The sequence below is a fragment of the Carcharhinus amblyrhynchos genome, chromosome 10, assembly GCF_965287045.1.
Source record: "Carcharhinus amblyrhynchos chromosome 10, sCarAmb.v2.hapA, whole genome shotgun sequence".
NCBI lineage: Eukaryota > Metazoa > Chordata > Chondrichthyes > Carcharhiniformes > Carcharhinidae > Carcharhinus > Carcharhinus amblyrhynchos.
Window position 1 is genome coordinate 93,977,533 of NC_137333.1, and position 23,144 is coordinate 94,000,676.

General features: G+C 42.9%; 1 protein-coding gene across 4 annotated transcripts in view; it reads left to right on the forward strand.

Moving 5' to 3' along the window:
- Positions 1-23,144, forward strand: part of nipa2 (NIPA magnesium transporter 2) — a 53,866-nt gene extending 30,722 nt beyond the window's left edge. For all 4 annotated transcript variants that reach the window (XM_080197618.1, XM_080197617.1, XM_080197620.1 and 1 more), the window contains 5 exons: positions 6,924-7,160; positions 8,249-8,305; positions 17,284-17,374; positions 18,153-18,313; positions 22,088-23,144. In XM_080197618.1, coding sequence (XP_080053744.1) covers positions 7,022-7,160; positions 8,249-8,305; positions 17,284-17,374; positions 18,153-18,313; positions 22,088-22,731 — 1,092 coding nt within the window. In that variant the 5' untranslated portion in view covers positions 6,924-7,021 and the 3' untranslated portion in view covers positions 22,732-23,144. The remainder of the gene's footprint in view (positions 1-6,923; positions 7,161-8,248; positions 8,306-17,283; positions 17,375-18,152; positions 18,314-22,087) is intronic.

Here is a 23,144-nt window from a genome sequence, read left to right on the forward strand (position 1 = left end):
TTGAAGTCTATCTGCCATTCGTCAGCCCACTGGCCCAATTGATCAAGATCCCATTGCAATCCAAAAAAACCTTCTTTACTGTCCATTATGCCACCAATCATGATGTCATTAGCAAACTTACTAACCATGCCTACTAAATTCTCATCCAAATCATTAATATAAATGACAAATAACAGTGGACCCAGCATCGATCCCTGAGGCACACCACTGGTCACAGGCCTCCAGTTTGAAAAACAATCCTCTATAACCACCTTCTGTCTTCTGTTATCAAGCCAATTTTGTGTTCATTTGGCTACCTCATCCTGGGATTTAATCTAATGCAACAACCTACCATGTGGTACCTTGTCAAAGGCTTTGGTAAAGTCCATGTAGTCAACATCAGCTGCACCTCCCTCATCTACATTCTTGGTTACTCTTTCAAAAACCTCAATTACATTTGTGAGACATGATTTTCCTCTCACAAAGCCATGCTGACTGTCAGTAATCAGTTCTTGCAACTCCAAATGCCTGTAGATCCTGTCTGTCAAAATACCTTCCAACAACTTACCCACTACAGATGTGACGCTCACCGGCCTATTGTTCCCAGGCTTTTCCCTGCAGCCTCTCTCAAACAGAGGCACAACATTTGTCACCCTCCAATCTTCAGGCACCTCACCTGTGATTATTGATGATTCAAATATCTCTGCAAAGGGACCTGCAGATTCCTTCCTAGCCTCCCACAGTGTCCTGTCAGTACGTTTAATTGATAAATTGCAGAATAGACGCTCTGAAATTGACATTTTAATAAAGAAGCCAACAAATGATTCTTGTGTAATAAAACAGAAAATGCTGGAAATATGCAACAGGTCAGGCATTATCATTGGGGAGCGAGAACAGAGTTAATATTTCAGGTTCATGACCTTAGATCAGAATAGGGAAGAGTTAAAAATGTAAAAGTTTTTAAGCATGTAAAAGGAGGAAAAGACAGACAAAGAGTAAACGGAAAGGTATGTGAGTAGGTGGAAGACGATAAATGACAAAAGATTTGAGAATGCCAGACCAAAGGCAGTGGCAGTGGGACAAGTAGAGACAAAAGATGTGTCCAGAGGAGGTATGAATGCCACAATAATGAGTAGCTGCTATCAGAAAGCAAAAACTAGAACCAAAACCTACAAGGAGAAAGGAAACAAATTGGGGGAGGGGAAATTATGGTCTGAAATTGTTGAACTCATTCTTGATAGAGGACTGTAAAGTGCCTAATCCAAAGATGAGATGCTATGCCTCAAGACAATGTTGAACTTCATTGGGATGTCGTAATGAGCAAGGTGGAGAATTAAAACGATAGGCTACTGGAAGCTTTGGGTCATGCTTATGAACTGAAGAAAGCGTTTACCTAATCTGCATTGGTCTCCGCAATTTAAAGCAGAATGTATTTTGAACAGCATATATAATATTTAAAAAAAACATGAAAATCACTTTCACCTGAAAGCCATGTTTGGGCCAACAATAGCGAGGAGAGAGGAGTAATGAAAAGCACAGGTTTTGCATCTCCTGTGCTTGAGTGGAAAGGTGTCATGGAAAGGGAGGAGTTGTTGGGGGTGATTGAGGAGTGAACCTCGAGGTTGTGGAGGAAATGCTCCTTTGGGATGCTGAATGCAGAAGAGGAGATGTGTTTGGCAGTGGCATTGCATGGAGTTCATGGAAATGGTGGAGAATGACCTCGTGACTGAAGCTGGAGGAATTAAACACTTTGGTTTTAGTTTTATTTGTTCCTCGTGTTTTAATTTGGATAACAACTGCTCATTGTTCACATCTCTTCTTGACACAGCTTTTTATTGCTTGTTCCATTGCCATTCCCACTGGCCTTGCATTCTCAACTTTTTTTGTCATTTCATCTCTCCTGTCTTCCACCCTATCACATGCCTTTCCTTCTTTTTCCACCTTCTCCCATGTCACATGCTTAATATTTTACATTTCTAACTTTTCCGTTCTGATGAAACATTATCAACCTGAAGTGCTGATCTGGCTTCTTTTCCCATTCTGCCTAACCTGCTGAGTTTTTCCAGTAGTTTCACATTTTCAGCATCTCCACTATTTATAATTTATTTCTGTTTGTTTTTCTCTGTGTTCTTGACATCGTCGATGGAATCATGCAAGACAGATTAATGCTCAGTAATCTCTTGAGGCCCAGTGTCTCATGCTCGTTCTCTCACTCATTAAATTTGCACTGGGTGTTCATTGTAGTGAAAAGACACATGGGATGTTAAACTGGTGAGCACATATTCATGAATTTTCCTTTTGTCATGCCGCTAATTTCAATTCTGTTTATAATTTAAAATCTGTATACCTCTCTCCACCCCAGAGAACAATTATTAGTTAACGACAGTGGAGATGCCATGTTAGAATTGTCTGGGATCTGCACATGAGAAAATAGAAACAAAGTGCTTTTTAACTAGCAATTGGAGTGGAATGGAGTGTGAAATAATCTAGAGGCTACCAGAGCCAGCATTTAGTTTAAAATTGGTGGAATTACAAGGGCTGTAAATGCCTGATTTTGTCTTTTCTGTTACCTGTCCTCATCCAGTTTGAAGGGCAACTTGCACAAGTTCATTCCCTGGAGCGTACGCATGTATTCATACCTGAAAAATATCTTGCACTTCATTGAATTTGCTATTGTTAAAAATGCTTGTTCAATTGCATTGCCATTTGGAAGCTGTATCACATGAATTGGACTTGACATCAGTATTTAGATTTAGTGAGAGAAAAATGAGCTGGGTTTGGGTGAAGAGGAATGAATGAGGGAAGTAAAGTCAGATGAGGAGAGCTGAGAAGAGGGGCTTGGCTGGGTTGGCAATTGAAAATTCTTCAGAACTGTTCCCAACAATCTTTCCTTACTCCACCACTGAATAAACATTTGGCAAGTCTGAAAACTCAACAAATCTGACAGCATCTGTAGAGAGAGAAACAAGAGTTTTAACATTTTGAATTGAATATGACTCTTTGGGACTTGTTCTATTTCATCTGTCTTTTTGCATCAATTTAAGTTTGTGAAATATAGTAAAGCATTTTAGTAGAATTATACCCAGTTTTCTGTTCCTGCTATACTCTTATCACAAATTTTGAGGAGCCATTACATTTGGCTTATGTTAAAATATTAGCAAGTGAGGAAGAAAATTGAGAATTACCTTACAGTAATCCATTAAATATGACATGAGAGTACTTGAAATCTGGCAATGATCTTGGGAGGAGTCTACATAAGTGGCATGGTGGTTTGCACTGTTGCCTCACAGCGCCAGGGACCTGGATTCGATTCCCGGCTTGGGTTACTGTCTATGCGAAACGTACTCAGAGTGCCACATTGGACTTAGTACTGGGTAATGAACCGGGCCAAGTGTTAGATTTGTTTGTGGGAGAGCACTTTGGAGATGGTGACCACAATTCGGTGCCTTTCATTATTGTAATGGAGAGGTATAGGGCCATACGGCAGGGCAAGGTTTATAATTGGGTGACAGGTAATTATGATGCGATTAGGCAAGAATTAGGGAGCATAAGATGGGAACAGAAACTGTCAAGAAAAGGCACAAATGAAAAGTGGAGTTTGTTCAAGGAACAAATACTGCGAGTCCTTGATACATATGATACATATACATAAGATGATGAATGGGATGGATAGGATAGAGGTGGAGAGACTCTTCCCGCTCAAAAAAGACAGTAGGACTAGGGGGCACAGCCTCAAGATAAAGGGGGCACGGTTTAGAACGGAGTTGAGGAGGAACTTCTTCACTCAAAGGGTGGTGAATCTCTGGAATTCTCTGCCCGTTGAAGTGGTGGAGGCTGCCTCACTAAATATTTTTAAGACGCGGGTTGATGGGTTTTTGATAAGAGAGGGGATTAAGGGTTATGGGGAGAGGGCGGGAAAGTGGAACTGAGCCACGACAGATCAGCCATGATCTTATTGAATGGCGGGGCAGGCTCGAAGGGCTAGATGGCCTACTCCTGCTTCTATTTCTTATGTTCTTATATGTCTCTGTTGGGCAGGGAGGGAATGGCCAAGTGAGGGAACCATGGTTCACAAAAGAGGTTGAATGTCTTGTCAAGAGGGAAAAGGAAGCATATGTAAGGATAAGAAAACAAGGTTCAGTTGGGTCGTTTGGAGGTTACAAGGTAGCAAGGAATGAGCTTTAAAAAAAGGGCTTAGGAGAGCTAGGAGGGGGCATGAGAAGTCCTTGGCAGGTCAGATAAAGGAAAACCCCAAGACTTTTTACTCTTATGTGAGAAATAAAAGAAAGACCAGGGTGAGGTTAGGGCTGGTCAAGGATAGATTTGGGAACTTGTGCATGGAGTCAGAAGAGATAGGAGAGATGATGAATGAATACTTTTCTTCAGTGTTTACCAAGGAGAGGGGCCATGTTTTTGAAGATGTGTGTTATACAGGTTGATAGCTGGAGGAGGTAGATGTTCTGAGGGAAGATTTATTAGCAATTTTGAAAAAAACTGAGGGTCGATAAGTCCCCTGGGCCAGATGGGATATATCCTAGGATACTTTTGGAGGCAAGGGAATGAGATTGCAGAGCCTTTAGTTTTGATCTTTGGGTCCTCACTGTTCACCGGGGTAGTGCCAGTGGGCTCGAGAATGGTGAATGTTGTTCCTCTGTTCAAGAAAGGAAATAGGAATGACCTTGGTAATTATAGGCTGGTTAGTCTTACTTTGGTGGTCGGTAAGGTAATGGAAAAGGTCCTAAGGAATAGGATTTATGACCATTTGGAAAGATGCAGCTTAATTTGGGATAGTCAGCACGGATTTGTGAAGGGTAAGTCTCGCCTCACAAATTTGATTGAATTCTTTGAGGCGGTCACTGAGTGTAGATGAAGGTAGAGCAGTTGATGTCATATACATGGATTTTAGTAAGGTGTTTGATTGGGTTCCCATTGGTAGGCTCGTGAAGAAAGTAAGGAGGTGTGGGATAGAGGGAAATTTGGCCGATTGGATATTTAACTGGCTATCTTTAGAGCACCCTCCATGCTCTCATCCCATGTACTTTCTGTGTTGGAGATCTCTGCTGCCTCCCAAAGATACACAAGGCAAACACACTCAGTCGTCCCATCGTATTGGGAAATGGGACCCTGGGCGAGAACCTCTCTGGCTACGTTGAGGGCATCCTGAAACCCATTGTACAAACAATGCCCAGCTTTTGTTGCAACACTACCAACTTCCTACAGAAACTCAGCACCCATGGAGCAATTGAACCATCACAATGGATGTCTTGGCACTCTACACCAACATCCGCCATGACGATGGCATTGCTGCAACTGCCTGAGTACTCAACGCCAACCACTGCCAGTTTCAGATACAATTTTACAACTCATCCACTTCATCCTGGACCACAATGTCTTCACCTTCAACAACCAGTTCTTCATCTAGAAGCACAGAACAGCCATGGGGACCAAATTTGCACCTCAGCATGCCAACGTCTTCATGCACAGGCTCAAACAAGATTTCTTCACTGCACAGGACCTTCACCCGATGCTATACATTAGATACATCGATGGCATTTTCTTCCTTTGGATCGTGGTGAACAATCACTGAAACAACTATATAATGACATCAACAAGTTCCATCCCACCATCAGACTCACCATGGACTACTCTCCAGAATTAGCTGCATTCTTGGATACACACATTTCCATTAAGGACAGTCACCTCAGCACCTCACTGTACCACAAGCCCACGGATAATCTCATGATGCTCCACTTCTCTAGCTTCCACCCTATACACGTTAAGAAAGCCATCCCCTACAGACAAGCCCACCGTATAAACAAGATCTGCAAAATCTCACTAACTGTCGCGGCTGGAGACAGTACACATCTCTTTAACCTATGCTTAATGCTATCTCCACTCACGTTGTCTGTACCTTTAAGACTTGATTAGCTGCAAAGACTCGCATTCTAATCAGTATTCAGTAAGCATGTCTTTATATGCCCTGTTTGTAATCAGAGCTCCCCACTCACCTGACGAAGAGGTAGAGCTTTGAAAGCTAGTGAAAGCACATTTGGAATATTGTTTGCAGTTCTGGTCACTTCACTATAAGAAGGATGTGGAAGCATTGGAGAGAGTGCAGAGGGGATTTACCAGGATGTTGCCTGGTTTGGAGGGTAGGTTTTATGAGGAAAGGTTGAGGGACCTGGGGCTTTTCTGTTTAGAGCAGAGGAGGATGAGAGGCGACTAATAGATTTTTCTAAGATGATGAGGGGGATAGATAGAGTAGGCGTTCAGAGACTATTTCCTAGGTGGTTGTAGCTGTTACTAGGGGGCATAGCTACAACATTCATGGTGACAGATATAGGAGGGATGTTCGAGGTATGTTGTTTATTCAGAGAGTGGTTGGGTTGTGGAATGGATTGCCTGCTGTGATAGTGGAGTCGGACACTTTATCCAATAACCGCTTGCAAGTTCATAGGCACATGGAGCATATCAGGATGATTGGGAGTGAGATAGCTTGATCTTGGTTTCAGACAAAGCTCAGCATAACATTGAGGGCCAAAGGGCCTGTGCTGTACTGTTCTACGTATGCGGAATCTGCATGTTCTCTCCGTGTCTGCTCTGGTTCCCTCCCACAATCTGAAAATGCGCTGGTTGGGTGCATTGACCATGATAAATTTTCCTTTAGTGTACCAGAACAGAAGCTGGAGTGTAGCCACTGGGGGATTTTCACAATAACTTCATTGCAGTGTTAATGTAAGCCTACTTGTGACACTGATAAATAAACTTTTTATAATGTAATTACAGTCTTGGCTATGAGGAAAAAGGTGGTTAACAGTAAAACATCCTACCTAAGCCACAAGGATGCGGTGTCTAATTTATTCTATTCTATTTTTGCTGCATTTTTGTGCAGTTGATGTCAGGAAAAAGTTTTTAACCTATTTTTATGTTTGTTTTGATCATAGCTCCAGTTGTTCCCTTTACTTGTTTGCCTCAGTCCCAGTGGCTGCGCCTCTGTTCGGTACTTAATGTAATAAACTTCTGCTTGCCAATACCAAGAAGAATGGGCCAGGAAAGAGGAAAATATGATTTTTATGTTGGCTTAGCATTAGCCATTAGCTCCAGCATCTTTATCGGGGGAAGTTTCATCTTAAAAAAGAAAGGTCTCCTCAGACTGGCCAAAAAAGGGTCAATGCGAGCAGGTGAGATATTGCTACCAGACTGCTTTCTGTATATGATTAAGTTTCTAGATTGTTATGTACTACCACCTCAATGCTGCCCACATCCTGAGAACAATGTTTTTAAAGTCCATAGCTATTGTTTTCATATGGCATATCATGTTTTCTCTAATGTTAAATAACTCATTGAGTAATTATGGTCATAGAAACTCATCAGCTGGCCAAAATGATGGATGCTTAAAACTTATTCCACAGCTTAAACTGTATTGTACCTCTGCCTGTGTTTATTCTATCTGGCAGATTGCTTGGAGACATAATTTCATAGTATGGTACTACACAGCCAGCTGTTTGAAAGAGTTATCCAATTAATCTCACCCCACCACCCTTTCCACGTAGTCCTGTAAATTTTCTTCTTCAAATGTTTATTCTGTCTGAGGGGTCAGATACTGGGGGTATAGATTTATGGTGATTGGTAGGAGTATTAGAGGAGTCATGAGGAAAATATTTCACCCAGAGGGTTGTGGGTGTCTGAATTTCACTGTTTCAGTTGGTGGTTCAGGCTGAAGTGCACAACCCATTTAAAAGGGGGAGGGTAAACAGCCAGTGGTCGTAGTACATGATATAAACAACATAGGTTTAAAAAAAAGAGTGAGGTTCTAATGGGAGAATATAGGGAGCAAGCTGCTGAAAAGTAGGATCTCATAGATAGTGATCTCAGGATTACCACTAATGCCATGTCCTAGTCAGAGTTTCTACTCAGTAGGACACATAGAAAGGAAAAGTGGTGGAATTGTATTGTTGGTTAAAGAAGATATTGATACGATATTGAAGAAAGATAATAGCATTGATATGTGAAATCTGTATGGGCCGAGTTAAGAAACTCAAAAGCAGTGAGAAAACGTTTGTGGGGGTGGTACACAGACCACCAAACTGTAGTGGTAATGTTGGGAAAAGTATTTTAAAGAAATTGACATTTTATGCATGTGGCTATTTATAAATACTATCATAGTTTGTCCCAATACTGTGCCGCTGCTTGTTGTAGGTGTTACGTGTTAGAACTATTGTTGATTTACTTAATTCTTTCAGTACATCCTGTTTTCAATGATTCACAGGTCAAGGCGGACATGCATATCTTAAAGAGTGGCTATGGTGGGCAGGATTGTTGTCAAGTAAGTATTGGAGCAATGTGGCTTCTCTTACAAAATTTCCTTTTCCTACAATTTTCTTTCTGTACAGACAGGACAGACTGCACTGATCTTCTCTTACCATCTGTCAATTAGCAAAAGGTGTCTTCTCAATCCTTGGGTTCTTGCGATCCAATTTACTTGTGGTAAACTCAAGTTAGAATTAACTCAGGAGTTAATTTATTTTCCACATTCAAAACTCGAGGGAAAGGAGTGTCTGCAATGGCCACTCCAAAACAGGCACATACACGCGCATGCCGTCAGTAAAGGACGGGAATCACCAAAATAAATATTAGTTCACATGATTTCCAGAGTCCACTCAGGAATTATCTCTATCAGCTTCAGGATTCAGCTGGCTGAAGACTGGAATTGTAGTGTTCGCTTTCAGTTGTACAGACCACAAGATGACGTACGTACACAGCAGCTGAGTCAGTTCTGTAGGCAATTGGAATGAAATCTTCCAGCAGAGTCAGTTGTGAGGTCCAGGCTATTGTCCTGCTTGGAGAGATTTGCTTCTTGGTGGCTCACCAGTTTGATATTAAAACAGCAGACTGACTAGTTCTCACACATATTTCAAAATGGCCACTGAAGTCATGTCACCTTCTCCATAATTACTTCAGTGCCTGGAATTCATTTTGATTTCAGGCTGATAATGAGCTAATTCTCAGTTGAGAGATACCATCCATGTTGAGGGTCTGGTGTTTTGGAGAGCACAAGTCTTGGCACACTCATCAGATACGAGTGACATCTCTGTCATTCCATTTGACAGGGATCAGTCCCAGATGAGTCTTCTAGCAGCGCTGTCGGCATAATAAGGTTGGATGTCCTGGTCTTTGTGATTACACTGGGTCTGTACAATAAGGTGCAAGATTCCAGAAGCTGAGAAAATAATTACTTTGTTCTTTAAACTTTCCTCCCACAGTCCAAAGATGTGCAGGTTAGGTTGATTGGCTATGCTAAGAAATTGCCCCTTAGTGTCCAGGGATGTGTAAGTTAGAGGGATTAGTGGGTATAATATGTAGGGGTATGGGAGTAGGGCCTGGGTGGGATTGTGTTTGGTGCAGACTCGATGGGCCGAAGGGCCTCTTTCTGTACTGTAGGATTCTATGATCTATGTAAACTCCCTAATGGAGGTTCTCAAAGGGCCAACATTTTGGTCAGGTGACTTACAGCAACAACGTTTTGGTTCAGCAAAACGTCAATTTTTAAAAATAGCAATAAGAATAGAGTTTAGAACATGAAGAAAATAGGAGCATGAGGAGGCCATTTGGCCCATTCAAGCCTGCTCCACAACTCATTATATTATGGCTCATCATCCAACTCATTAGCCAGTTCCTGCCTCCCCCCCCATACCTGTTGATCTCTTACGCCCCAAGAAACATGCTCATGATGTAGGACAGTAAAAAGTCTGACAAGACTAGGTTTAAGTCCAACCGATTTATTTGTACTATCAAATAGATCGATTGGACTTAAACCCAGTGTTGTCAGACTTTTTACTGTGTTTACCCCAGTCCAACGCCAGCACATCCACATCATGTTGTAGGAATCCTACATTTCTTTCTTCCATCTCTTCTTTCGTCCTTGAAACAACTGATTTCATGAAGTTAGGTGTGAAAATAAGAGGTGAGGACGATGCAGAGCGACTGCAAAAGGACAAGTTGAGTGAGAGGGCAGGGAAGTGCAGATAGAATATCATGTAAAGAGATGTGAAGATATCCACTTTGGGGAAAATTGATCAAAGTTGAGACTCTCGAAATCGGGATGTTCTTGTGCCCAAATCACAGAACGTTAACATACGTGGGGATCTCATAGAAACTTAAGATTCTAACAAGGCTAGGCAGAGTAGATTCAGAAAGAATGTTTGCGATTGTGGGGGAGTCCAGAACTCGGGTTCATAGTTTGAGGATAAGGAGTTAACCTTTTAGAATTGGGGGGAGGAGAAATTTCTTCATCCAGACGTTGGTGAACATGTGGAATTCACTACCTCAGAACGTGGTTGAGGCCAAAACGTTGTGTGATTGCAGAGAAGAAATTAGATGTAACTCATGGGGCCAAAGAACATAAGAACATAAGAAATAGGAGCAGGAGTAGGCCATCTAGCCCTTCGAGCCTGCCCCGCCATTCAATAAGATCATGGCTGATCTGTTGTGGCTCAGTTCCACTTTCCCGCCCTCTCCCCATAACCCTTAATCCCCTCTCTTATCAAAAACCCATCAACCCGCTTCTTAAAAATATTTAGCGAGGCAGCCTCCACCACTTCAACGGGCAGAGAATTCCAGAGATTCACCACCCTTTGAGTGAAGAAGTTCCTCCTCAACTCCGTTCTAAACCGCCTCCCCTTTATCTTGAGGCTATGCCCCCTAGTCCTACTGTCTTTTTTGAGCGGGAAGAGTCTCTCCACCTCTATCCTATCCATCCCATTCATCATCTTATACGTCTCAATGAGATCTCCCCTCATTCTTCTAAACTCTAGCGAGTACAAGCCTAGTTTATTCAGCCTCTCCTCATAGCTCAACCCCCTCAACTCCGGTATCAGCCTAGTAAACCTCTTCTGCACTCCCTCCAGGGCCAAAATATCCTTGCGCAGGTGCGGCGCCCAAAACTGCACACAGTACTCCAGCTGCGGCCTCACCAATGCCCTATACAGCTGCAGCAAGACCTCCCTACTTTTATATTCAATCCCCCTCGCTATGAAGGCCAGCATCCCATTCGCCTTCCTGACCACCTGCTGCACCTGCAAGCTGGGTTTTTGCGACTCATGCACAAGGACCCCGAGGTCCCTCTGCACCGTCGCCTGCTGCAGTTTTTCGCCACGTAAGTAATAGTCCTTCCTACCATTCTTCCTACCAAAGTGGACCACCTCACACTTGCCAACATTAAATTCCATTTGCATTTCCTGGCCCATTCGCCCAGCCTATCTAGATCCTTCTGCAGACTCTCCACACCCTCCGCACAATTTGCCTTTCCCCCAATCTTGGTGTCATCAGCAAATTTCGACACCCTGCACTCGGTTCCCTCCTCCAGATCATCTATATAAATGGTAAATAGCTGAGGCCCCAGCACCGACCCCTGGGGCACCCCACTAGTCACCAACCGCCAATCCGAATAGCACCCATTGACCCCCACTCTCTGCCTCCTATTTGACAACCAATCCTCTATCCACGCTAACACCCTACCCCCAACTCCATGTCCCCTGACCTTCTGCAATAACCTCTTGTGAGATACCTTGTCAAACGCCTTCTGAAAATTCAGAAAGACCACATCCACCGGCTCTCCTCTATCCACTGCCCTAGACACATCCTCATAGAACTCCAGTAAATTTGTCAGACACGACTTCCCTTTAATGAAACCGTGTTGCGTCCGCCCTATCAAGCAATTCCCTTCAAGATGCCTCGCAATTTCCTCCTTAATGACGGATTCTAACATTTTACCTACCACAGACGTTAAACTAACCGGCCTATAATTCCCCGCCTTTTGCCTGGCACCCTTAAACAACAGCGTAACATTAGCCGTTTTCCAATCTTCCGGCACTTCCCCGGAATCCAGCGACGTCTGGAAAATAACCACCAAGGCATCCACTATAACCTCCGCCATTTCTTTCAGAACCCTCGGATGCATTCCATCCGGTCCTGGGGACTTGTCCACAATCAGCCCCTCCAGTCTGTCGAGCACCACCTCTCTAGTAACAGTGATGTCATTAAGACCCTCCATTCCTACCACCTTTCCGTCGCTAACACCCGGCAAATTATTCACGTCCTCCTCCGTGAAGACAGAAACAAAAAAGTTATTCAAGACCTTAGCCATATCCCCATCCCCTACCACTTGCTCCCCTTTCTCATTCTCTAAAGGACCAACGTTCACCCTAGCCAGCCTCTTCCTTTTTATATATTTATAAAAACTCTTGCTATCCTTTTTTATATTAACTGCTAGCCCAGCCTCATAGCTTCTCCTACCCTCCTTTATCAACTTCTTTGTCAATCTTTGTTGACATTTAAACCTTTCCCAATCCTCTTCTCGCCCACTACTCTTAGCTACTCTAAATTCCTCCGCTTTTAATTTAACACTTTCCTTCACCTCCTTCGTTATCCACGGCTTATTACCTCTCTTCCTACTGTCCTTTTTAACCATCGGAATAAATTTCTGCTGAGCACCAAGAAAGATCTCCTTAAAGATCCTCCACTGCTCCTCAGCAGACCCACCTTCCAACGCACTCCCCCAGTCCACATTCGCCAATTCTTCTCTCATCCTACCATACTCCCCTCTATTCAAACAAAGGACGCGTGTCCGGGAACCCACTTTCTCCTCCTCCATCTGCACCAGAAACTCCACCATACAATGATCACTCTCTCCAAGAGGATCCTTCACCGCAAGGTCCCTAATTCTACCCGCCTCATTACATAGCACCAGATCCAAGATAGCTCGCTCCCTCGTCGGCTCCAACACACACTGTTCAAGGAAATTATCCCGGCAGCATTCCAAGAACTCCTCCTCGAGCCCACCTCGTCCAACATGGGTCGACCAATCAATATGCAGATTGAAATCTCCCATAACTACTGCCGTCCCATTCCTGCACGCCGCACTTATTTGCGTGTTAGCAGCCCGCCCCACCTCCAGATCATTATTCGGGGGCCTATAGACGACACCCACCAGCGTCTTCCTCCCTTTGCTGTTCCTAATCTCCACCCACAACGATTCCACGTTCTGCTCTTTGGCTCCGATATCATCCCTTGCTACCACCTTGATACTATCCTTAATCAGCAGAGCTACGCCACCCCCTCTTTCCTCCTGCCTATCCTTCCTAAACACTTGATAGCCCTGTACATTCATCTCCCAGTCCCTGTCACCTTGCAGCCACGTCTCTGTAATGGCCACCAGATCGTATCCATTTGTGTCGATCTGCGCCACCAGCTCATCCACTTTATTCCGAATGCTTCGTGCATTCAGATAAAGCGCTTTTGTCCCAGCCTTCACCTGGACCCTATTTGCCGTAACGCCACCAATTGGGACATCCTTGGCCTCTTCCCTTACCTGTACCCTATCCTTAACTTTAGACCTCGTAGCGTCACCTACCCTCGCACCCTCCCCCCCCCCTAATTAGTTTAAAGCCCTGTCTACAGTCCTCTTTACTCGATTCGCCAACACTCTGGTCCCAGCACGATTCAGACCAACCCCATCCCGCCCGAACAAGTCCCACCTACCCCAATACTGGTGCCAATGCCCCATAAATTCGAACCCATTCCTCCCACACCAATCCCTGAGCCACCCATTCACTTCCTTTATCCTGTCAACCCTACGCCCGTCTGCACTCAGTTCAGGCAGTAGCCCAGAGACGACCAACTTGTCGGTTCTACTTTTTAATTCCATTCCCAGCTTCTCATACTCCCTCCCCAGATCCTCAGTCCACACTTTGCCTATGTCGCCGGCACCCACATGTACTACAACGACCGGGTTCTCACCCTCCCACTCCAGGTTCCTCTGCAGCCCAGCTGTGACATCCTGTACCCGAGCACCAGGCAGACAACACACCCTTCTGTGCACTTTGTCATTGTGACAAAGGACAGTGTCAATACTCTTCACCCCACTATCTCCAATCACTACTACGTTCCTTTTCCCCTTCTCTTTGCCTATGTCCTGCTGCATCACTGTACCGTGTGCAGTTTGCTCACCAACCTCACCTGCCTTGTCCTCTTCCAGACTGGAAGCAAGAACCTCAAACCTGTTATGCAGATTAAGAGGCTGAGGCCTCCGCTCCTCACCCCCCTTCCTCCTCCCAGCAGCCCCCTTTTGTCCCTGACCCTTAGATTTAGCCAGTCTAGGGGCACCCTCTCTCCCCCTGATGAGCCTCAGTGTCTGTAGCTCAGAGGCCAGCTCATCCACCTTGAGCTGGAGCTCCTCCAGCAACCTGCACTTACTGCAGACATGGTCACTGGGAAGGACCCTGGGGTCCGCCAGTTCCCACATCATACAGAAACCACACATCACATGCCCCTCCATTATTCATTGCAATTTTTTATGGGGAAAAATTTTTTTCCTTGTTTCTTGCTGTAGTAGTTTTGAAAAAATTTTTTTTTCCTTGTTTTTTTTCAAACAAACTCACCTGGCCTTTTTTCCTTCCAGCCCTTTTTGATATTAAGCCCTATTAACTCACTCTGCTTCCTACTCACTCCGCTGCCCGCTCAGACACTGCCCGCTGTCTACACCAGGCCTCCTTTTAAACCTGGCGCTGATTTAAAGCAGGCTGGTCCACAAATGCCTTTTCACCACACCCTCAGAATTCTTAAAGCAGTAAATACAATAAATAAATGCTTTAAACAGTTCTACAAAGAGTAAAGTGCTTTAAACTTATTTTAAACAGGTTTTTAACAGGTAAAATCTTAGCTCTCTCTCTCTGCTCCAGCAAACAATGGATTAAGGAATATAGGGGAAAGGATGAATGAGGATATTAAATTTGAAAATCAGCTATGACCAAAATGAATGGTGGAGTAGACTCGAAGGACCGAATTGCCTACTCCTGCCCCTGGTTTCTTACTAGCAATTAGGAAGGCAAATGGCATTTTGGCCTTTGTTACAAAAGGATTACAGTAACAGATATGATGATCTTGCTGCAGTTATAAATGCTTTGTGAGACAATTCCTAGAGTGCCGTGTATGGTTTTGGGCAATTTACCTAAGGAAGCCTAGATCTGAAGTCACAGTCTCAGAATAAGGAGTTTGCCATTTAGGACTAAAATGTTTGAGAACTTATTATTTCAGGGGACAAGGTCAGCACCTTTTTCCATCCCTAATTGCTTTTGAATTGTGTGACTTGCCAGTCACTTTCAAAGGGCAGTTAAGGGCCAACCACTTTGTTGTGGATCTGGAGTCACATGTCGGACAGACCAAGTAAGGATGGCAGATTTCATTTTTAAAGGACGTGAGTGAACTAGATGGGCTTTTACAAAAATTGGTTATATTTGTCATCGTAACCATTTACTGAGACTAGTTTTTAGTAATTGAATTCAAATTCCACCAACTGTCATAGTAGGATTTGAATCCATGTCCACAGAGCATTTGCCTGGACCTCTGGGTAACTAGTCCAGTAACATTATGCCACTATCTAACACACACACAGACACACACACACCTCCATCCGACAGATGAGGAGAAATACCTGCAGTCCACAGGATATGAATCATAGAACTCTCTACAATAGAGGACTGTGGATGTGCAGTCATTGTGCGTTGAAGTCAGGGATCGACACGTTTTTTTGGATACTAAAGGGGATCAAGGGAGTTATGGAAGTAGACTGGGAGATTATAACTCAGAATATTAGCCATGATCTTATTGAAAGGTGAGCAGGCTTGTCTGAATGTACTACTGCTCTATTTCTTACATTCTTATTCCTGAACTATTCCATAGGCAGCCTCTAGTATCTCGCCAAATGCCTGTACTTCAATTGAATTTGTCAGTTGGCACTAGGCAAGTTGCTCAGAGAGCCAGTGCAGACATGATGGCCAAATGGCCTCTCTGTTTCCCACTTGTGCACTTCCAGAATTGTTGGATAATTGTCAGGAACTCTGGATGATTGTCCCATTTAAAGTTTTTTAAAATGGGCAGCACCGTCATTAGAACTGCAGCCTCACAGCACCAGGGACCCGGGTTCAATTCCTGGCTTGGGTCACTATCTGTGCAGAGTCTGCTTGTTCTCCCTGTGTCTGTGTGGGTTTCCTCTGGGTGCCCGGGTTTCCTCCCACAGTCCAAAGACGTGCGGGTTAGGTGGATTGGCCATGCTGAATTCTTCCTCAGTATACCTGAACAAGCACTGGGGTGCGGGACTAGGGGATTTTCACAGTAACTTGCAGCATGAATGTAAGCCTATTTGTGACACTAATAATTAAACTTTACTTTAAATGGGGCCAGTGCATTGTTGTGGTCATTTGTAGTGCAGCTCTAGGAATTACGTTAAACATTGAAAGTGTTCCAGTCTAAACTCAAATTCTTATCAACTAAAGGCTAAACGCTTGCTTACAACTTAAATATTGTTTGAACTTAGCTAGTGTAATGTGGTTATAAATAAAGTTCTGCACGTTATTGTAAAATTACTTTGTTCTGTGCCAAGGATTTAATAATTTGAAGCCAAATTGAGCTTATATGCTCTGATGACAACTCTGACAAAGGATTATCCAGACTCGAAACATTGGCTCTATTCTCTGTCCACAGGTGTTGTCGGACCTGATGAGATTTTCCAGCATTTTCTGTTTTTGTTTGAGTTTCTATGATTGCTTTTGCTATTTTGGCCTCTTGATTCACAGGATTCCAGGTTCAAGTCTAGGACTTGAGTGCAAAAATCAAGGCTGATACCCCAGTGCCGGAGTGCTGCACTGTTGGAATGGCCGCCTTTTGATTCGGACGTTAAATCACTCCCTATCTGCCTGCTGAGTGGCTGTGGAAAAAATCTCATGGCACTGTTCTGAAGAATAGGGGAGTTATTCTCAGTGTCCTAGGCAATATTTATCCCTCCATCAACATCACAGAAACAGATTATCAGGGCATTACTGGACATTAGCATATCGTTGTTTGTGGGCATTTGCTGTGTGTAAATTGGCTGCTACACTTCCTACATCACAACAGATATACACTTCAAAATTAAGTAATTGGCTGTATACCACTTTGAGCCATTTGTTGATCATGGGAAACACTAAATTAATGGAAGTCTGTGTCAGGACACAGCAGTATTCCCCAACTCTCACTCTGCTGTATCCACCTACAGTTATACATATTTTGCCTTTGTGCAATAGATATGTTACAAAAACTCTACAGGCTCTGTATTCTGAGGCAGATGGAATACTTGTACTTAATGCTTTTTCACAGCTATTGTGATTTTAAAATGTTACACCTTTAATGCAGACAGTGCTAACAAACTTGAATTGTGACTTATAAAAATGCATCAAGAATTTTATCTGGGTTCTTTACCTCTTCTTGCAGTGGGAGCTGGAGAAGCTGCTAACTTTGCTGCATATGCCTTTGCTCCAGCCACATTAGTGACTCCACTGGGAGCTCTTAGTGTCCTTGTAAGGTAAGAATATTGATGCTGGACATCAGAGAGAAAAGGAAATAACAAATCCTAGTGTAAAATAGTCTAAAATATGACCCAAATCAACATAATACCAAATTGCAACTTGTAGTATTTTAACATGATCACTTCTCTCCCTGGAAGTTTTGAGTCTCCCTCAAAGCAAAAATAGACCATCTCTGCAGAGAACCCTGGCAAATCTGAGTTTGGGACCAGACTCTGCTGTTCCAACTCACCCAGGTTGAAAATGCCCATCGTTCTTGAACACAAAATTCCCCAAATTGTAGATGGAATTTAATTTTAATGTATAATGGGACATGTGCACACAGTGACTGAGTATCCCCAGCAAATAAAAAACATTTGTTTGTCATTATTCTGTATCTAATCACTGTTAAGAGACTTGGTTAAGAGGCATTTAAATACAGGTACAAACAAACAATTTTAAATCTATATGGGACTACATTTGTGTGTGTCAATTTTGGAAGAAACAATTTTTTTCCCTGCACCTTATTTCAATATTTTAATGTACTAAACACCTGCCATATGGCAAAACAAAAGAGAACTAACTCCACAGCAGTGTTTCATGCTAGCTTGGAAGCAGTCGAAGAATGTACGCATTCCTGTTTGTTTGGCGTCTCCTGTCCTGTGGTGCTCGGACAGTTCCATGTTAAGCAATTCAATAATTTCAATTATCAGCTAACTGTGGCTACGTGCTTTATATCTAATCTATTTCAAACAAGGTATTGCATTATTTTATATGTTGGCTTTTCTGTTTTGATAGTGCTGTTCTGTCATCTTACTTTCTGAATGAGAGACTTAACCTCCATGGAAAACTTGGTTGTTTCCTAAGTATCATTGGTTCTACTGTGATGGTAATACATGCACCGCAAGAGGAAGAGGTGGAAACCATACATGAAATGGCCGTTAAACTTAAAGATCCAGGTACCACTCACTTTTGCATTCTAATTCCTTTATATGGCAGTAATTTAATTAAGGCGCAACCTTGGCTCAGTGAATAGCATTCTTGCCTCTGACAGGAAACTAACTTCAAGGCCCAAGCCTGAGTTTGACATTTATACTGACACATTCAGTGCAGTACTGAGGGAGGGCAGTACTGGCAGAGTTGTCAACTTTCTGATGAGGCATTCAACCAAAATTCTCCCTTGTAGGCTGGGTACAATTGTTAGTCTGTAACCAGATTAACACTCAGTTTATTCCATTTCATTTATGGAACCTTGCTGTGAGCAATTTAGCCTTCAGCCTTCCTAATATAACCACACTGGCAGTGTGTACAATTTTAAAGAATTTGATTGACTGCCAAGCACTTTGAAATCTCTTGAGGCAGTGAAGAGTGCTGTAGAAGTGGGAATTATATTTTTCTTAAACCTACTCGACTAATCAAAAATCTAAAAGAACAAAAGTGAGGAGTGGGGAATTGAAATATTTTCCTTTCACTACTCTTAGTTTTTAATTTTCTATTTTGACATTTTAATAAATTGATTTTATTTTGCTTTATCTGCCATAATTTTTACCATAACCCTGATCTGCAACGGGATTTGTCTTGTGATGAAACTTGCCTAGTAGCCTGAGGATGGGACAGCACAATGGCACGGTGGTTAGCTCTGCTGCCTCACAGCGCCAGGGACCCTGGTTTGATTCCTGGCTTGGGTCACTGTGCAGAATTTGCACGTTCTTCCCGTGTCTGCATTGGTTTTCTCCAACTGCTCCGGTTTACTCCCATAGTCCAAAAAACGTGCTGGTTAGGTGCATTGGCCATGCTAAATTCTCCCTCAGTGTACCTGAACAGGTGCTGGACTGTGGCAACTAGCAGATTTTCACAGTAACGTCATTTCAGTGTTAATGTAAACCTACTTGTTACACTAACAAATAAACCTTAACTTTTGACTGATAAAACTCATTGATCCTCCTGATGGAGGAATGAGAACAGATGCTGCTTGTTACATGTCACTTACCCACCAACTGGGATTTATGCAGCACCACTAACATAGTAAAATGTACAGATGTGCTTCACAACAATGTTTGATAACTGTTGCCTCAATCAGGCAAATCACGTAAAATGGCATTAGAATAGGTGACCAAAAGCTTGGTTAAAGCAATAGGCTTCAGGGATGTTTTGAATGGAGAAGAGTGAGGTTTGGGGAGAAGATTCCTGAACCTGGGGACTGGACAAGCTGATGGCACAGCTGCCAATGGAGAATCAAAGGAAGTTAGAAATGCAGAAAAGGACAGATTGAAAGGAATGCAGAATTTTGAAAAGATTGTGGGGCTGAAGGAGTTTAGAGATAGTGGACTAAGGCCCTTGAAGTAATGTAAAAGAATGAGAATTTTTAAAGCTGAGATACTGCTAGACCAGAGGCCAGTGTAGGTCATCGAGCACAGGTGATAAGTGAACAGAACTAAGTATGAATCAGGATATGAGCAGCAGAATTTTCGATTATCTTAGTCGATTGGGTCAGCTTTCTCCAATGTCACTCCAGCTTAGCTGAAGAGTCTAATCTTTCTCTTGTATCTCTCCTCCCCTCATGATCCCTGAGTTCATTTTCTCCATAGAATCCCTACCTTGCAGAAGCAGGTCATTTAGCCCATTGAGTCTGCATGGACTCTCCAAAAGAGCATCTGACCCAGTAAACATTACCCCCCTCCCCTCAGGCTATCCCCCTAACCCTGAACATTTGTCATGGCAAATCCACCTAAATTGCACAACTTTGGACTGTGGGAGGAAACCAGAGCACCCAGAGAGCATGACTTCTCTTCACACTCCTGTTACTTCTAGAATCCCTTGAGGATTTATTCGTGGTCCCTCCTATTTGTCATTTACGTGCAGCCCCTCTGACACACTGCTACCAAAAGGTCAGATTTCATGTGTGCGCTGGAGACGCCCAGCTCTATCTCAGCACCACCTCCCTCAACTCCTCTGCTTGTTGAACATGTTAGAACAATAGAAATTTCTTCCAGTTAATTATTGGAAATGCCAAAACCATTGTCTGCTGTCACCACTGCAGACTCCATTCCCTCACCATTCTGCTTTTCAGTTGACTGAAGCTGAACCAAACTGTATGGAATCCTGGTATCTGATTTGACCCTCATGAGCTTTTGAACCATATTCTGTCCTCCAAGACTTCCACTTTTGAAATACTGCCCATTTTGACCCTGCTTCATTTGATCTGATGAAATTTTCAACCATGCTTACCTGACTCATGGAACCATGCTCCAGCCTCAACCATTCTGAAGCTTAGCTGGATGGTCTCCCATCTTCCATCCTCCATAGACTAACTAAAGGATTCCAATTAAAACTTGTGTTTTCTCTGCTTCTATCAAACACTGCTATGTGGAACACTTAAACATGTTAATAACGTTGTGGTAGGGAGCATATTTTTCAATGACACTTCTGCTGTACAAATAGTAGTAAAGTAGGCTGATCTGCATCTTCATTTCACATGCTCTATGCTGCCTGCTAGTTTCATTTGGCTTGATAGGAGCTGAGGAAACAGTTTTTGGCCACATAAATGATTCACAGCATTGCAGATCTAAATAAAACATGCTGTATTCTCCCAATTTGTGTTTTCTCAGCGTTTCCTCCTCTGTGTTTTGACAGAGAGCAGATTGGCTGTTGAAGTCATTACCACAGATGATCTATTAATTACACAATCCTTAGGGTGAGATTTCAGTGTTTTGTCGTGATACAGGCCAATGACAAGAGCTTTCTACATCTGAAAAGGACATTGCTTTATAATTCTGTTGAATGAATTTTCTGTCCTTTGTGTTTTAACAGAAAATGTAAATACATTAAAATCTCATCCATAGGGGTGGTTTCAGGAAAACTAAAAACCCTACAATGAAGAATTGTGTTGAGGAGGGTTCATTTTAAATTGGCAGAAAATGGCTTATTTTTGTGGCTGAAAACACACCAGTAGGGAGTATATTGTATACAGCGGTATAGGACATCATCTTATACCTTCGATTTTGCCATATCATGGATCTTGGCGTGCTGTCTGATTAAGGCACTGAGTCAAGGCAATAAGCTTCTGCACCTCAATTTACCCTTCTGTTCTTCCATTATCAAAGTCACCTGTGCTCTGTTCCTAATTAAAGAGGATGTTCCATGGTCTGTTGTCTTATTGGGTAAAGGCATTGTTTGGTGTAGTTAAACTATGCAGACTAGAAAATGCAGAACTATCGGTTCTGTTTTCCTCTGCAGTGCCCTACATGTCAGGCTGCCAGGGATCAGAACCAAAACCTAACAAGAAGCAGCATCATCAAGAAAAAAGGAGAGAACAAAGAGTAGGCTACCTGCCCATCTCTCAAAACTGAGCAATTCCACAACAAAATCATAGAAACCCTACAGTACACAGAGGCCATTCGGCCCATCAAGTCTGAACCGACCACAATTCCATCCTGGCCTACCCCCATATCCCTAATCCCACTAACCTACACATCTCGGGACAGTAAAGGCAATTTTTAGCATGGCCAATCAACCTAACCCACACATCTTTGGACTGTGGGAGGAAACTGGAGCACCCAGAGGAAACCCACACAGACACAGGGAGAATGTACAAACTCCACACAGACAGTGACCCAAGCCAGGAATCGAACCCAGGTCCCTGGAGCAGTGAGGCAGCAGTGCTAACCCAAATAGTTCATGTTAAAATGAAAAAAAACACTGAATTTTTTGAACAATTTTTTTTTCTCTTTCAGGTTTTGTGGTGTTTGCAACTTTTGTCATCATTGTTTCTCTGATTCTTATTTTTGTTGTCGGACCCCGTCACGGGCAGACGAATATCCTGGTTTACATAACCATCTGCTCCGTCATCGGTGCTCTCTCTGTCTCCTGTGTGAAAGGCCTTGGTATTGCTATTAAAGAACAGTTTGGCGGGAAGCCTGTACTTACCCATCCTCTGTCATGGATCCTTCTGCTGAGCCTTATAGCTTGTGTAAGCACTCAAATCAACTATTTGAACAAGGCACTGGATATTTTCAACACATCCTTAGTGACTCCCATTTATTATGTGTTCTTCACTACATCTGTTTTGACATGTTCCGCTATTCTTTTTAAAGAATGGTATCACATGGACAATGATGACATCATTGGCACCCTGAGTGGTTTCTTCACCATCATAGTGGGCATCTTCTTGTTGCATGCCTTTAAAGATATCAATTTAACGCTGGCGACGTTGCCTGTGTTCATAAGAAAGGAGGAGAAGGGATTTGCTGCCAATGGGAGTGTACATTATGAGCGGTTAGACCACAATGTGGAAAATGAAAGCTGCACGGAGAATTCAGACATGCACTCCTCTGAGATGGTCTCCTCCAGAAGAAATGGAAATATGATCACCATGTGAAATTCAGATAACAATGTTAACGGATAAAGGAAAAGCACTGCCCTGTCTATAGTAACTCTACCGTCATAGTTACCAGAATTGAGCTGCTTGTAAAAGGTCATCTGTGTTGGTGACTTCACTTATTGTAAAGGAGTCTCTCGGGACAATCATTTTTCCATCAGTGTGATTGGGATGGACCAAGGGTTATTATTAAATTGCATTTTTATTTGCCTTATTTTTCATGGCTCATTTTTTTAACATCTTTTAAATGATGCATCGTGGTTTACGTGGTCTAAATAACAATGGGGAAAGGATCACCATGTAACAATACATATGCTGACTCATTATTTTAAATATTTTTTGAAAACAATTCTGTACTTTATGCACTGAGGGGTTTAATTTTAAATGTTTGAAATAAAATTCTTTTGGATTCA